Raw genomic sequence first — 16,270 nt, 5'->3', positions numbered from 1 at the left:
CCCAATATTTTTTAAAATATTTACTGCTTTAAATATTCACAGTTTTTCGAATATGCTTGCAGAGTTTGCTGTGGAAAATGATAATGTACTTCTGGCAATAGCTAAAACTTTTCCAATGGGGCTGGATTACTGGGAAACACTTATATATCCAAGTAAGTTTCTACTATACTAGAGATATATAATCTCTTTGTTATTCATTTTTTATTATGATTTTTTCCTTTCAGTTATGGGTGATATCTGTGAAAGGATAGTCAAGAGAGGCAAGGACTCGTTTACAATATTTGTAGACTTCTACGAAGGCATGATGTGCTTAATAGAAGATATACCTGACGAAGTGATCTTTGTTTGTGGACAAATGCTACTATTCATGACGTTAATGGGTGAGCCATTGATATATAACCTGTTAATATAACACCAAAATTAATCATATAATTGACATCACAAAATATAACCTATTTTAAAAATGAAAGTTTTCTGCTTATGCAGGTCCATATCTCATACTTACTTGGATTTATATCATGATTCGCCTACTCATGCTGATTCTCTATTTTCCATTCTTTATGTTTTATTTCCTCTTCTGGAAGGTTGCAACAAGAGTAGGTATAAAATGACTCAATTTATATCAGTTGCGTTTAAACTACAATTAACTTGTATATAATATAAAATTGATGATTGTTTTGAACCAATTATTTTCCAACTTTCAATTCTACCCATTAAGCATATGGAGAAGAAAATGAAGGAACAGAAAGCAGCAAAAGAAGTTCTAAAAATGGTATGTTATGAAATAGACAAGTTGGAATTCCCTGATGCTCATCCTCGCTATTACACGAGACCAATTCTTGAGGCTGCATGTCAAGATATTTATGAGGTTGTTGATGAGATTTTAATGAGATCCCCTGAAGCAGTTCGATATAAAGATGAGAGTGGGTATGACGTTATACAGTTAGCAGTTATACACCGTTCAGAAAAAGTCTACAACCTTATCTATACCATTGGGGAGCGTAAGAGTGTTTACAGAATGATCGAAGATTCTTCGAAGAACAATATGTTGCACTTGGTTGGAAGATTACCTCCTTTGCAGAAACTCAGACATAGAACAGGCCCAGCATTACAACTACAGAGAGAGCTTCACTGGCGCCAGGTACATCCGAAATAAATTCTTAACCATTATTGTAGCTAGGGAATTGAAGTAATATATTTTTTGTTTTATATATATAGTAGCAAAAATAATGGGTTAAATTTATTTTACAGGAAGTGGAGAAGCTCGTGTTTCCCAGTTGCACTACTAAAGAGAACATTTTTAAGGAGACACCAGATAAGGTGTTCAGAAGGTAGCACGAAAATTTGGTGAAGGAAGCAGAAAAATGGATGAAAGCAGTAGCAGAATCATGCAGCATCACTGCAGCACTAATTACCACAATTGTGTTTGCGGTAGCCATTACAGTACCAGGTGGAAGCAATCAAGAAACAGGCATCCCTGTGTTTACAAAAGAAATTGCTTTCACGATCTTTGCAATAACAGATGCAATCTCACTATTTGCATCCAGCACAGCATTACTGATGTTCTTGTCGATCCTCACAGGAAGTTTTGATGAGAGAGATTTTCTCTTCACTTTGCCAAGACTACTGATGATTGGTCTTTGCACCTTGATGCTATCTACAACTGCCATGATGGTGGCATTTGGGGCAACGTTGTTCCTTGTCTTTTGTCATAAAAGACCATGGATGCTTGCTCCAATTTGTGTATTATCTTCGGTCCCGATTGCAACTTTTGGCACACTTCAAATCCCCCTCATAGTAGATCTCTGTCGGTCGACATATGGACACATCTTCGGCATTCCAAAAAAAATTAACAAATTGACGTCGGATAACATACAATTGTTTTTTGGTAAGTGAAACGAATATGCATCTATAGGGTCCAAGAATTATACATTCATTATGCTATTGTGAATAGTCAGATTTAAGAATTGAATCCTAGTTTGATAATTAAAAGTATTTCATATATTACATGTCTCTTCAAGCTCTTGATGCATTGATGAATATTTAAGAATTGTAGATGAATAATTGAATAATTTAATGGAAACTAATTGTTCAGGATGAGAATTTGTTAAGTGTCAGGGTATGTTTAATTGGCTGGATGGAATGAAATGGATTAAATAATGGAATGGATAAGGTAATTGAATGGATTATTATCATATGATTGTCGTGTTTGTTTACTCAAATGTAAATAAGTCATTAAAACTTGTTGTTTGTACGGAGGTATGAAAATTCAAATAAATGGAATGAATTAATGGGCATTGACAAAGTACCATCGTAACATAGAATGCATACGATTTACAAAATTTTAACAACATTATCCTGGAAATTTTTTTTTTACTAGAAACCAGATCTGCTTGAAAATTAAGGTTCATCATATAGTTGCTCTTTTGTGTTCTTGATATATAATCATGGTCAAATTTACGATTCATGATATGATAAGCTACCATCCTTTCCCACTGCAAGCAAATAATTTTTTTATTTACACTGACATCATCGTGCTTGTACCAAAGATGCGTTCTCTGTGTTGGATCTAAGTAGCTCGTAACAGATATTATAGGGTTCTATTTTAGGGCATTAAGTTTTATGCAAAAGCTCAAGCAATGGTCAAATTAAAGTTGAAATACCTACTACCAAGGATTAGTGTCTTTCCCTAACAGACGGTTACCATGAACCATGCTCAGTTGCAGATGGCAACGGCTGTTTCTGAAAATCTTGTAGTTCATGTATTTTATCAAACAACTAATATGCATGTAAAATTAATATATATTAATGTTCAACAGCACAACCCACAAAAATCAGTTTCATTGAACAAAGATCGTAGTAACAACTAAAATTATAAAACTCGTGATAAACACTTGGTTGGAAAAATCGCTACCCATCACAATACCTGAAATACGAAAAAGAAAAGAATCAAATTTAGGTGATATTTAGAAGTTACATAAACATAATTGTTTTGATAACAAGTGAATTGTCTGTGTACCATGTGTCTTCGTTTCTCCAAACCAACAAAGCATACATATTCCAATGATTTAATGTAGATGTTAAACACCACACCCTCATCTCGGCATGTCTAGTTGGGAGGGTTAACGGGGCAACCGGTTGCAGATGAGGAAGAGTGTGTGATTTTTTTGTTTTTTGTTTTTTTGTTTTTTTATCACTTCCAAAAAAATACTTCTTTTTTCAAAATATAACCTTTTTTTTCCCAAAATTTCAAAGTTTAAACTATTCATCAACTACTATAAATACCAATAAACTTCTTTATTTTCCACCACCATCAAACATTTTTCATTCATCTCTCCATAACTTCTTATTTTCCACCGCCTTCAAACCTTCTCCATCTCTCACAATGGTTTATTTTTGGACCATGGATAAAGAGATCATTTTGGCTCGTGCATAAGTCGATGTAAGTGAGAATCCGAATAGCAACTACCTCAAAATTGTTCTTGCTAGAGCAAAGCGAATGTGGCAGCAAAAAGAATGTGACAAAAATGACACTACTCCTTCTAGCCTAATAGGTTAAATTGTTATTCATGAAGGGTGAAATCCGCAATTTTCATTCTTTTGCATAAAAGAATAATAATAATAATAATAATAATAAAGAACGGTGTAACCAAGAAAAAAAAATCATGATTTTGCAGGCTTGACATTCCTTATCAAAATATGACATTCCAATCCAAAATTTATTTTTTTCATTTCTTGTTAATTACTTATTCTAATCCCATGCTTATTAATACATATCAAACAGAGGCTTAAAGTTATAGTATGGAGAATATTGTGTTTCATATGTGGCGAGATTTGTAGTCTTAGTTCCACAATAGAAGCTTTTTGAAAGTTTTTTTTTCTTTTTTTTTTAGAATGAAAAGGCTTTGAAAAAGCTTTAGGGACGGGACACAAACACTAAACTTAGAGAGGGTGAAACTATGTTAGGCTTGTTTATTGAAAAATGGATTAATCAAATATAGTTGTTTAATCATTGCTATAATTAGGATGAATTGTATGGCCTTGAAAAGAAAATAACTAGATCTTGAAATAACTCATTAATTTGGAGGCTTCAAAATTTTAATGTAAGAAATGCAATAACAAGAGTTTAATTTTGCACCGCATTTTGGTAACGATGCTGATTTGAAGAAATCAAACTATATTGGACATGAAAAGGTAGACTATAATCTCTAGTCTACATGTTGATATTGCCTTCACGATCTTGGCAATATCAAATGTAATATCACTATTTGATGAAGTTTTGATGAGAGAGATTTTCTAGTCACTTTGCCAAGACTGATGATTGGTCTTTGCGCCTTGATGCTGTCTACAACTGTCATGATGGTGGCCTTTAGGGTAACGTTGTTCCATGCCTTTTGTCATAAAAGACCATGGATGTTTGCTCCAATTTGTGTATTATCTTCAGTCCCGATTACTACTTTTGGTACTCTTCAAATCCCCCTCATAGTAGATCTCTATCACTCAACATATGGACACATCTTTGTCATTCCAAAAAAAAATTAATAACAAATTGAAGACAGATGACATACACCTGTTTTTTGGTCAGTGAAATGAATATGCATCTTGAATTGACACATCTAGGGTCTGACAATTATACATTGATTATGTTATGGACAAATGTCATATTAGTCCACCAAACTTATCGTGTTTGTTCTAAAAGGTTACCAAACTTTTTTTTGTACATTAAGGGAATAAACTCTTATTTTCATGTTCTAAAACATCGTTATGTGACCTGATACCGGGTAAGTAATGCGTTGACCACTGTTGGACCATCAATTGCACCTCCATCAAAATATCCTCACCATATCTACCCTTCTTGATCAGTTCAACTAGTTCTTTTCATTTTTGGATCAATCGAACTGAAAAACTGGATGATTGATGATTCATTTTCAGATCAATCAAACCCTTCTTGATTAGCTTAAACTTTCTCACCATATCAGTTACTTTTATTATTGGGTCTCTTCATAATCTTAGAAATTTGTCTCTTATTAACAATCGAACCCTTCTTCAGTGGGTTGTTAAAAACGGGTATTGGAAGACTTTCTAATCTCAAAATTCTGCAATTTCATGGCATTGTTTTTCGGGCCCCTCCCAGGTGAAATAGCACTAGTACAAAAATAACCTACGGTCATACTTTTCAAAAAATGGCCTATGACACTTTTTATTTAAAGTGTGGCCAAATGTCACTAAAAAAATCCCGTGACTGCTTTTGGATACATTTAAATTAGTTTATGTGGCCATTGTACAAATAATCAAAACTTTAACAACACTTAATTATACCAAATGTGACAATTATTAGCCACACTCGAACGTTGTGACCATATATCACCATCAGCTACGAATACTGATTAGCATTATGATACATTTTTTATATGAGACAATAGATAAATATATGGTGACATGAGACAATTTTATATGTTTCTATATCATGGTGCCCTTTTAGACATATGAAAGCCAATGTAGCTAAAAGGTGATACATATGGTCACATTAAATATTTGTGTGTCCATAGGGTGGTGTTTATTAGCGACTTAGTAAAAGCAAGAAAACAAGTTACTTTTAGTGGTATATGGTTATGTGCCTTTTATTATGTGTGTCAAAATATGATGAATTGGCTTGAAAAAACAAATATTGTGAGTGTAAGTAGCATTTGGTTATGTTTACAATTATTATGTGTGTCTATAAGTAAATTTAGGTATAGAAGACATATAATGTCTCATCAGAATAATTATAGTATGGTCATTAAATGTGTGACTATGATTTTATAATGGTAATTATTTTTGTACTAGCGTATGTCTAAAGTTAAAGAATAGTCTACATAAAACGAAAATATGTTGCTATAAGTATTTACTAGTGACTTATTAATATATTTTGTGTTTCATTTTTTTATTTATTATTTTTGGGAGAGGGAGACCCTCTGGCAATTTTTATAAAACAAAAAGAAAATGATAGAAAATGAGGAAGAGGGTTAAAAGGTGTCATGGAAAACTTTTACTAGTGAGGTAACGTGATTAAAGCGAGGGCGACTACAAAGTTGGATAGAGAACGAAAGATATACAGGTTGTTTGGCAGGATATGAATTTTTAAGATTTGGATTTTTAAGAGGTCTGAATTTTTAAGTGGGTCTGAATTTTTAAGATTTGAAATTTTAACATGTTGTTTGGTTGGAACCTATGAAATTATGTGCTTAATTATAAAAATGACCATTTTACCCTTTGTATTATTTTTTAATAAATTGAATATTTATTTTTCTAAAATACAATGTTCTAACTAGAAGAGGTAGAAGTATGATGTTATAATACATAAATCAATAAAAGTACATTGTTATTTCTTACATTGAACCCTTTACAAAAACAATCTTACAATAGATATGAAAACAACCTGAAAAGAAGAACACTAGCAAAGAAACATAAACACAAATTGTGTATATAAATTGAAATGTGAAGGTTTTGTTCCTGAAAATTCTACCATGACAACTTTGATGTTGTATAATGCAAATAACGGATTTTTCACCCAGACAGATTCCAAATGGAATGATACCATCAACCGGTATCTTACGCCAAAAATGACTTTATGTTCACAATCATATGCTAAACACCTACAAAAAAATATTCTAACCAGTAGGTTAATCTAAATGATTCAATCACATAAGCAACGAGTCTAAATGCAACCATTCTATAAATCAAGACAAGCTTAAACTAATAGATGATTTTAGTCAGGTGGCATCTACAAGAAGTTTTAAATTGCCATTAAATCTGATGTTGACTAAATGAACAATACACAGTGGTAATTGAGTCATAGAGCAAGGAAAAAAAGAAGAAAAAACCGATATATGAACTTATAATCTAATTCATAGCAAAAAAGAATGAACAAATCAATGTATCACTAAGAATCGATTTCTAGGAGGAAAAGAATTTTTTTGATGTATTCATGAGAAAATGATTCCAGCAAAAAAATCGATTTCAAGAATGTTTTACCCCGAGAGACGTTGTTGTTGGACTTTGATAGCGCTGGGAAAGGCATTGGCTAGAGTTGGTTCAAGGGCTGGCGGAGGCGGTCACCGGACTGGAGGGCGATGGCTGGAGATGCAGCCCTTCTATAATCTAATTCTTAGCAAAAAAAAGACAAAACAAATCAATGTATTACTAAAAATCGATTTTCAGGGGGGGGGGGGGGGAAGAAAACAGATTGATGTATTTAGGGGAAAAACGATTCCAACAAAAAATAGAATTTAGGGCAAGAAAGTACGTTACTGTTGGATTTTGTCATCGCTCGCAGAGGCACTGGTTGGATGTTGTTCGAGGGCTGGTGGAGACGGTCACCGGATTGGAGGGCGATGGCCAAATATGCGAGCGATGTGGAGGAGTGGCGACGGTCGGCGCTGTAAAGCAAGAGAAGTGGATCGTCGGGTGTAAGGCAAGAAGTTTCACCAATGTTGCAGAGTCGGCGCTAGCGATAGAGGATCGTGGAGGTCGGATGTGGGTCTCTCGTGGAGGCCGGCGTTGTAAGGCATGCTTGGCTAGACGAAGGAACCAACGAAGAAGAGGGAAAATGAAAAAATAAGTGTAGGATTTTTAATTTTAGTGAAATTTTGTAACCACCAAATATTGTTAAAAAAAGATTGATTACATAATATAATTAGAAAAAATATTGATTAATATTGATTATATAAAATATACAAAATTATATGATTTTTCTATGGTTTGTATTCATGTGTTTGAGAATAATTATCAAAACGTTTATGTGTTTGTTTCTATTTGTGTGGTTTGTTTTTGACAAATGTAAAATAACTTTTTAACATTTTGTGATGGTTGAGGTAGGGTGAGGATGAGGATGAGGGTGAGGGTGATGTGGGGTGTGTATCATGGGGGTGGCACTTATCCATTAGGAATGGGTGTTAGATTGGTGGGTGTATGATGTACTGTAGGTGAGCTTATAGCTTTTGGCTCATCGTTTATGGTTTATGGCTTAAGGCTTATGCTTAGGTATTACGGTTCATGGATTGTGGCTTATGGATTAAGGCTTTTTAGTGCTTAAGGCTTATTAATCCATAAAGCTTAAGCTGATGGGTTCTGATTAAGGTTTGGCTTTAAGATTATGTCTTGGGGTTTGGGGGGTTAAGGTTTATGGTTTGCGACTTAAAGAGTATGACATAGGGCTTAGGGCTTAAGGCTTAGGGTTTATGGCGTAATATGGCTTATTGATTGGGATTTATGGATTATGCCTTATGTTTTAGGGATTAGGGCCTATGGATTAAGGCTTGGGGCTTTAAGATTACTTCTTAGAGTTTGGGGCTTAAGTCTTATGGTTTATTGCTTAAATAGTAAGTCTTGGATCTTATGGCGTATGGATTATGGCTTAAGGCTTATGGTTTATAGATTAATATGTCTTATGGCTCGCGACTTATGAATTAGGGATTAAGTCTTAGTGCTTATGGCTTATGGATCAAGGTCTTATTGATTATTGCTAAACACTTATTTCTTATGACTTGTCACTTAATTATACCTTGTGGCTTACGGTATATAGCTTATGGCTTAACGCTTATGACTTATGGCTTAAGGCTTAGGGCATATGACTTAGGGCCTAAGGCTTATGGCGCATGACTTAGGGCTTCAGGCTTAGGGCATATGACTTAGGGCTTAAGGCTTAGGGCTTAGGGTTTATGGCTTAATGCTTAAGGCAAATCCTGACCTATGCCTCACCCCACATCCCACACCATCTACCAAAATCTACCACACCCCTACTCATACCACCGACCCTCCCCCATCCTTACACTCGCCCCGCCCATATCCACACCCACACTCCCATACTCACCCACCCTCACCCTATATACCATATGTTACCCTTACACATACATACCCCACACCATCCTGACTTGTACCCCTCATACCAACACCCACATACTCATCCCAACCTACCCCATATTTACCTTAACCCCACCCTCACACCCATACCTACAAACCCATGTCGACTCCTATCCCACCACCCACACACCCTACTCCCATATTAATCCCTACCACCCCATATCCATACCTAGACAACACCTAAATATTTGCTTTAGAGTAATTCCATGTTCATCATTATTAAACGAATTCTAGAAAATCTTTTAAAAATGGAGTGAAGTCAAAATTAAAACTAATTCATTAGGATAACGATTTTTTTAGATTAGAAAGGTAACTAAAATTATTATTAAACTAACTTTACTTTTTTTTTTTTAACTTTTTAAAACCCAAAATAACTAACTAGGATATTTTTTATTTCATTTTTAAAATTTTCAAAATCTTCAAAATATTGAATTTTTTTCTACGTACTATTTACATTCCCCGCTTCAGTCTGCCCTAGAAAAAATCGTTCCAGTCTCTCGATTTCGTCTCTGCTCTTATCTCGATCTGCCCCATCGTATCTTCTTTCTTACGGGAGTATCCTTCATTAGGTGCATCTTTACTCGCTGCCTCATCCTTTTGCCTCTCTCTCAATCGGTGGCTTCTCTATTTTTGCATAAGAAGACTTTAAATCAGCGAATCATTAGGTTAAACTCTTGAAGGTTAAGATAGGATTCGGTTTAATAAATCCTATATAGATCAACAATTAAATCCATACAGAGTCTCGAACTTCGTCTGTCAAATCCAAATCGGCATAGCATCGGACCAACACAAATATGGCCGCCCAAATTCGTTCATAAAACTCATAATCTGAAGATCATCACTCACACATGTACGTGTGTGTAGGATACAATTTTTTATGCACTTTTCTTGTTTTTGATTCTATCTGTAAAGAACGATATGCTAATGTATAGTTTGAAGAAAATGGAGTCATTAAGTTCAGTTAGTAGTTTGCTTTGTTTGGTTTAATGAATCATTTCTTTCTGATTTACAATAGCTGGAAATCCCATGGTTGTGAAGCAGGAGACTGAGATGCTGGAAGCGAAAATCAAGATGATTAGATAGAGAATTCAAGGGGATGTGTCGACGAATGCTGATCAAATTGCATTAGTTGAGAGATGCAGCAAGCATAAAACAAAGAGGCAAATCACTTTGGGATTCTTCTGGTTCATTCAATCACTTGAAGATGTTATATATGATCCATGTTCATCTTCAGTAAAACCAACATCTAGCTTCTTTAACTACTAATGTTTTGTAAATGTAAATGAATACAAATGAATACAGGTAAAGGTTGTTTTATTTGTTGATGTTTCAGATCTAACATATGAAAAAAGTTGTTATATTACTTGTTTTCATATTTAAACATTTTTTACAACATAATAGTATGTCTTCAAATAATAGTTTTTTAAAGTTATGATGCAGATTAGAGCAATTGTGGTGGTTGGATCTTGGACCTGATCCAAATGTAAACTATTACAAAATACAGTAAGATACCCCATTTACTCATTATATCAACATCTTATATACCTAGTGTTTTGGAAATATATCTATGTATTGAAGTTAAATTTATAAAAAGTTGTAAGTGGTGAGTAATTTGCAGGTATGAAGCTCTTTGCATTCATGAGAATCCAAGATGCATTTTCATTGCTACTAACAATGGTGCCACTATCAATATGACTAATTTACAAGAATGTTCAGGTAAGAATCAAGGGCATTCACATCTTTTGCACTCAAATATCAAGCATGAGTCTTTGTCCCACCTTTCCTTTTCGAGTCTTAGTCCTGGCTGTTTAAGTTTTCACAAATTGGGTCTCAAGGTTTTACTTTGTTGATTTAAGGGTAATATGGTAATTAAGTGTAAAGTGCTGCATTGTTAGGTGTTGGGTGCATGGTTGCTGTTGTTTATGGAGCAACAAAGAAAGAGCTAACTGTAGTCGGAAAACCACCAATCTGTTTGATGGATTTATTACAAAAGATGTAAGTAGTCAATTGAATCCTTACTTCCATTTCTTAATCTATTACAACATTATACTATTAACTTTTTCTTATAAGGACATTATACTTTGAAAATTCTATCCAATAATAGCATTATACTTATAATTTTTTGTCTTAGTGTTTGACACCTACAATTTTTTGTTGCTCCAGCTATCAAATCCACCATCCAATCAAAATTAAAACACGGAACTCCAAGATTCTAAGAAGAAAAATAAAACTTATACAACATTAGAGTGCATGACAAAAATGTTGGAAATATAGTTCTTAGTTTATGTGTAAAGTCTTGTATATATGTATCTTTTGATTACAAGTTAATGTCTTTTGTATTTGAATTGAAAACTTATCTATTGATTTTTTTATTAATGTTAATATCATTTTCTTTTAAGTTTTATCATGTTTACTGTTGTTTTTATTTTACAAAAAATTGGAAATAAAATGGATAATATGTCTATTGATAACTGTAACTTTATGGAAACATTAGTTACACCATATTAAACAAAATTCATGTGGCTTTATATGAATATTAGTCACACCAAAATTGTAATATTTTATGTAATTGTGTGTCTCTATACGATAGACAATAGTCACAATAAAAAATTGTTTGTGTGACGAATTATTAGCAAATTTTCACTTATGAAAGTAATTACATGTGGCCATTTAGTGAACATGGTTATGTTCAACGTAATTGTATGTCTGCAAAAAATACCCAATAGTTTTAATAAACTTTGAATTGTGTCACAAATTATTAGCTAAACGCTACATTGAAATAACATGTATATCGTCAGTTGGTGATATACAGTCACTACAATTACTAAAAAAGTGTGTCTACTGATAGTTTAATGCCACAATATTGGATAAAATGATTGATTATAGCAACAAAAATCCATACCCAATAGCCACACTTTTATAATACAGCTACATTTTTTCATATCATACGAACACTAAATTTTAATGTGTCCATAAGATCCCTACGATGACATCGCCTTCTGTCACACTTTCAGTGAAAAAACAAAATGTCACTATACGTATATGGTCACACTTTTATGGTGTGTCTGTAGGTCATTTTTGTACTAGTGTAGGAAACCTAACTAGTTTGATGTTGTTAAACTTGGGGCAAAACCAATTTCCGGGTACCATTCCTGTAGAATTTTCAAACATTTCTTCACTTCAAATCCTTTTGCTTGGTAACAATAATATTGAAGGGGAGATTACAGATGAAATCTTGTTGGGGATATTGAAATAGGGTTCTGGGAAATCTGGATAACAAACAGGAATCGTGTAAACACTTTCCTTGTTTGATATTCCTGATGCAGCAATTCCGATCTTAGGCACTAAATCAGAATCAATTGAAGAAGATGAAAAAGAAATCGTTCTGTGTTTTTCTCTGTGTTTCAATAGGCCGTTTTACCAGACTTATCCAACAACGGATAAATCAAAACAGTTGTCATCTTTCAAGAATGACAAATTAGACCTTGTAATGTCTTTCAAGAATGACAAATTAAACCTTGTAATGTCTTAACACAGTAGATTAGGGTTCGATACTAACAATATTTAGTAAATACAAGTGTGCACTCCCGCACCTCCTAACTTGTATTATAACTAAAATATTATTCTTGAAACACTTGTTAAGTCCATTACACTAAAATATATTTGGTGATAAAATCACCAACAATCCTCCCCTATTTTAGTGTAACCTTGAATTAACAACCTTAAAACAAAAGAAACGAAAAACTAATGCATAAATAAAAATATCGATACGATTGAATTTTTTTGTTAGTATATTACACATTTCAAACATTCAAGAAATCAAGGTATCTTAAAGATTGAACCCATCAACTCGTTTGAATATCTGAAGAAAATATACACATTAGTTTTACAATCATCTAAAAGAAAATAACTTGACACTAATTATAAAGCTGTGTGTCCCAATCCATTCTTGATCGTATAAAAGCCAAGTCCCAAGCTCTTTGAAGTACGACTACACTTCACGATCATATAGGTGATTCTTTTATTCATGTCCCTGTATACATTTTATCAAAAGAATCATTAAGAAATTAAATTCATCCTGGTCTCTACAGGTTCAAACACACGTACCTTGGGATGGTTATAATGTGTGTTCCAATTCATATAAATAAGCTTTCCACATTGAATTCAAACTCTAACATTGGTTCAGAGGGGAATTGGGTGTCTCATTCATAAGAATTCATAAGGACTTTAAGCCCATCCCTATAACAGACTTGTGCACTAAGTCTCGCGGCAAACTCTTAGTGACATGATCCGCCAAGTTTTGTTGTGATTTTACAAACTCAATTGATATCACACCATCCATTATTAGATTTCTAATCATCCCATGTCTAACATCAATATGTCTCGATTTACCATTATAAACTTGACTATAAGCTTTACTCAAAGTAGGAACACTATCATAGCGGATAGATAATGGCGCAATCGGTTTCCTCCACAATGGAATCTCATAAATCAAATTCTTTAACCATTCTGCTTCCTTGCTTGCAGCGGCCAGTGCAATAAACTCAGATTCCATTGTTGAACTTGTTATACAAGATTGTTTCTTAGATGCCCATGAGATAGCACCTCCACCAAGTAAAAATACCCAACCAGTTGTAGAAGAATGATCTTCTCTATTGGATATCCAACTCGCATCAGAATATCCTACCAAGACCGAAGGAAATCCTGAGTAACACAAGCAATAATCCTTGGTTCCTTTCAAATACTTGAAAACACGATGAACCGCTTGCCAATGTTGAGTACTAGGATTATGAGTAAATCTATCAATCTTCCCACTGCGAAAGCTATATCAGGGCGAGTGCTAGTCATATCATACATCAAAGATCCTATAGCTTACGAGTACTCAAGTTGAGAAACTGATCTGCCTCTATTAGGCATCAACTTCATGCTTGAATCCATAAGGGTGCTAACGGGTGTACAATCACTGTAATTAACCATTTGAGAATTTTCACAATGTAATGTGACTGTGTAATAGCAAGTCCCTTGTTCACCTGTTTAATCCTTATTCCAAGGATTACATCCGCTTCCCCCATGTCCTTCATAGAAAACTTTGAAGACAACAAATTCTTTGTTGCATTAATTTGATTTTGATCAGTGCCAAAAATCAACATAGCATCTACATACAAGCAAATGATCACACCAGATCCAGATGAATCAAAACGGCTGTAAACATAGTCAGATTGGTTTAAAGAAAAACCATTAGACAAAATTACTTCATCAAACTTCAAATGCCATTGTTTTGGAGCTTGTTTAAGTCCATACATTGATTTCACAAGTCTACACACTTTTTGCTCATTTCCAGGCAAAACAAAACCTTCTGGTTGTTTCATATAAACTTCCTCGTCAAGATCACCATTCAAAAAATTTGTTATAACATCCATTTGATGAATGACTAGATTGTTATAACATCCATTTGATGAATAACTGCCAAAGCGAGTAACAATCTAATGGTAGAAATCCGTGCTACTGGTGCATACGTATCAAAATAATCGATACCGGACTTTTGTCTAAAACCTTGTATAAGCAGACGAGCCTTGAATTTATCAATGGTTCCATCTACCTTCATTTTCTTCTTGAAAATCCATTTACATCCCAAAGGTTTAGAACCAGGAGGTAAATCAGATAACACCCAAACATTGTTCTGCATAATGGATGACATTTCGTCATCAACCGCTTCTTTCCAAAACGCAACATCTCGAGACTCCATAACTTCCTTAAAAGTCTTTGGATTAGTCTCAAGATGAGAGGAATATGAGTATTGATTCTTCACTTTATCCCTCGAACCTTCAACCTGTAACACTAGTCAAAATAGGTCAATAACAATCACATGTGATTATATCAATCATGTAATGTGATTTTGTCAAAACAAGTAATGTAGTAAACTCACTATGTATTTCATGATAATTCTAATATAAATATGAACTTTCATACATACTTTATAGTATAAATCAAAGTATACATCCATACGATTCCAAAAATATAGAGAACATCTAAATCTGACTTCGCGTGAAGAAGTTATGATAAACCGAATATTATAAATCTCTATAATAAGAGGAATTTAAAATAGACTTAGAATTATCTATTTGAGTCTAAAAGAAAGTCGTAGTACTCGGAATTACCTACGCGTGCATAAAAAGAACGTCAAAAACGGAGTTCGTATGGAAAGTTACGACCTTCTGAAGTTGCAGCTGTCTGAGAGCATGGCACGTGGCAGGAAACCCTAACTGTCTGGATTCATGACGTGAAGCTTAAATTCACGACGTGAAAGTAGTCCAGGACACATTTTCGGATCTAGAAGGTGCGTGACGAGGCTACGAAGGGGATAAGTTCAATCCTCACGACGTGGACATCAAATTCACAACGTGAAACCGGAATTGTGACACGTTCCGAAGCTAGAAGACGGATGGCAAGTCTACGGGGATAAGATCCAAACTCACGACGTGGGCCTTATAAAACCCACGATGTGGGGGTCCAAAATTCTTACTATAAATTGCAGGTCCGACTTCAGCCATTCTTACACCTAAACTTCTTTATCCTCTCTCCCTAGCTGAAGCCATCTAGCATCCCGAACCCCGACGACCTCGTACCGCTGACCGTTTCTGCTTAGATTACATACAATCACGCTACTAAGGCGAGTTTCACGGCCCCACTTTCTAATATTTCGGGGGGAAACGCATGCTAAATATTATATATACGTTATTATCATGTCTATATCATAGTATTTTAGTATCAACGTAGATAGTTATAATAACCGGGATATAGTTATTTCGTATTTAAAAATATACAACTATTGTAAAGTTGTTAGCATGTTATTGTTATAGTAGTATACTCATGTAGATCTTGAGTTATACTTAGGATTCTATATATATTATGTGTGCGATATAGTTCCAGAGTTATACTCGGAAGTCCTATATGTTAATTGACAAATATGTTGTTATTGTTGGTTTTATGTCAAGATAAAACCAGGTATGTTATATGTTGTGGTTATTGGTTTTATGTCGAGATAAAACCTGGTTTTAATTCTAATAATAGTTGTTATACTGCCTAAGTATTATAAATATTAGGAGTAATGTTAAAAGCATAGTCTAATAACTTAGGGTTTTAGACACGAATATGATTTTACTACTAGAACTAACGGAACTCGACAAGTCTACATGCGCTATTGTATTCATCAACTAAGATTTGAAATCTAAGGGAAAATCCTCTGACCTGTAACCGTTAATCCCGTGTGAGCGAGGAATTCGTGTATGAATAAGATACGGGTTGACAACCCCACTCGTGGTTGCTTGCTACAACACAACAGTGTGCGAGTGACGAACTGTCCTTTTGC

The 16,270-nt window shown here is 34.2% G+C and overlaps 2 protein-coding genes and 1 long non-coding RNA gene across 3 annotated transcripts; all 3 read left to right on the top strand.

The window, feature by feature from the left end:
- Positions 1–721: 721 nt before the first annotated feature.
- Positions 722–1,335, top strand: LOC145127006 (uncharacterized). Its single transcript, XM_079062261.1, has 2 exons — positions 722–1,141; positions 1,252–1,335. Exons 1-2 carry the CDS (start codon positions 722–724, stop codon positions 1,333–1,335), a joined length of 504 nt encoding a protein of 167 aa, XP_078918387.1.
- Positions 1,336–1,368: 33 nt separating this feature from the next.
- On the top strand, positions 1,369–3,920 carry LOC145127005 (uncharacterized). The gene is made up of 3 exons (XM_079062260.1): positions 1,369–1,743; positions 2,096–2,119; positions 3,894–3,920. Exons 1-3 carry the CDS (start codon positions 1,369–1,371, stop codon positions 3,918–3,920), a joined length of 426 nt encoding a protein of 141 aa, XP_078918386.1.
- A 6,294-nt stretch (positions 3,921–10,214) lies between these two features.
- Positions 10,215–10,894, top strand: LOC145125745 (uncharacterized). The gene is made up of 3 exons (XR_013716143.1): positions 10,215–10,404; positions 10,520–10,617; positions 10,797–10,894. It is a non-coding gene; the product is annotated as an uncharacterized LOC145125745 (long non-coding RNA).
- Positions 10,895–16,270: the final 5,376 nt, after the last annotated feature.

This window comes from Lactuca virosa, chromosome 7, assembly GCF_052849685.1.
Source record: "Lactuca virosa cultivar CGN04683 chromosome 7, Lactuca_virosa_CGN04683_v6, whole genome shotgun sequence".
NCBI lineage: Eukaryota > Viridiplantae > Streptophyta > Magnoliopsida > Asterales > Asteraceae > Lactuca > Lactuca virosa.
Note: the sequence above shows the minus strand (reverse complement) of the source record. Positions and strands in the feature narration are given on the sequence as shown.

Bases quoted from the DNA above. Each gene is read 5' to 3' on its own strand.
- LOC145127006 (XM_079062261.1), top strand. From the start codon at position 722: ATGGAGAAGAAAATGAAGGAACAGAAAGCAGCAAAAGAAGTTCTAAAA. The intron at 1,142-1,251 runs GTACATCCGAAA...TTTATTTTACAG, and splicing joins GAGAGCTTCACTGGCGCCAG to GAAGTGGAGAAGCTCGTGTT.
- LOC145127005 (XM_079062260.1), top strand. From the start codon at position 1,369: ATGAAAGCAGTAGCAGAATCATGCAGCATCACTGCAGCACTAATTACC. The intron at 1,744-2,095 runs GTATTATCTTCG...CTAATTGTTCAG, and splicing joins GGATGCTTGCTCCAATTTGT to GATGAGAATTTGTTAAGTGT. The intron at 2,120-3,893 runs GTATGTTTAATT...TTTTTTTTTTAG, and splicing joins AGAATTTGTTAAGTGTCAGG to AATGAAAAGGCTTTGAAAAA.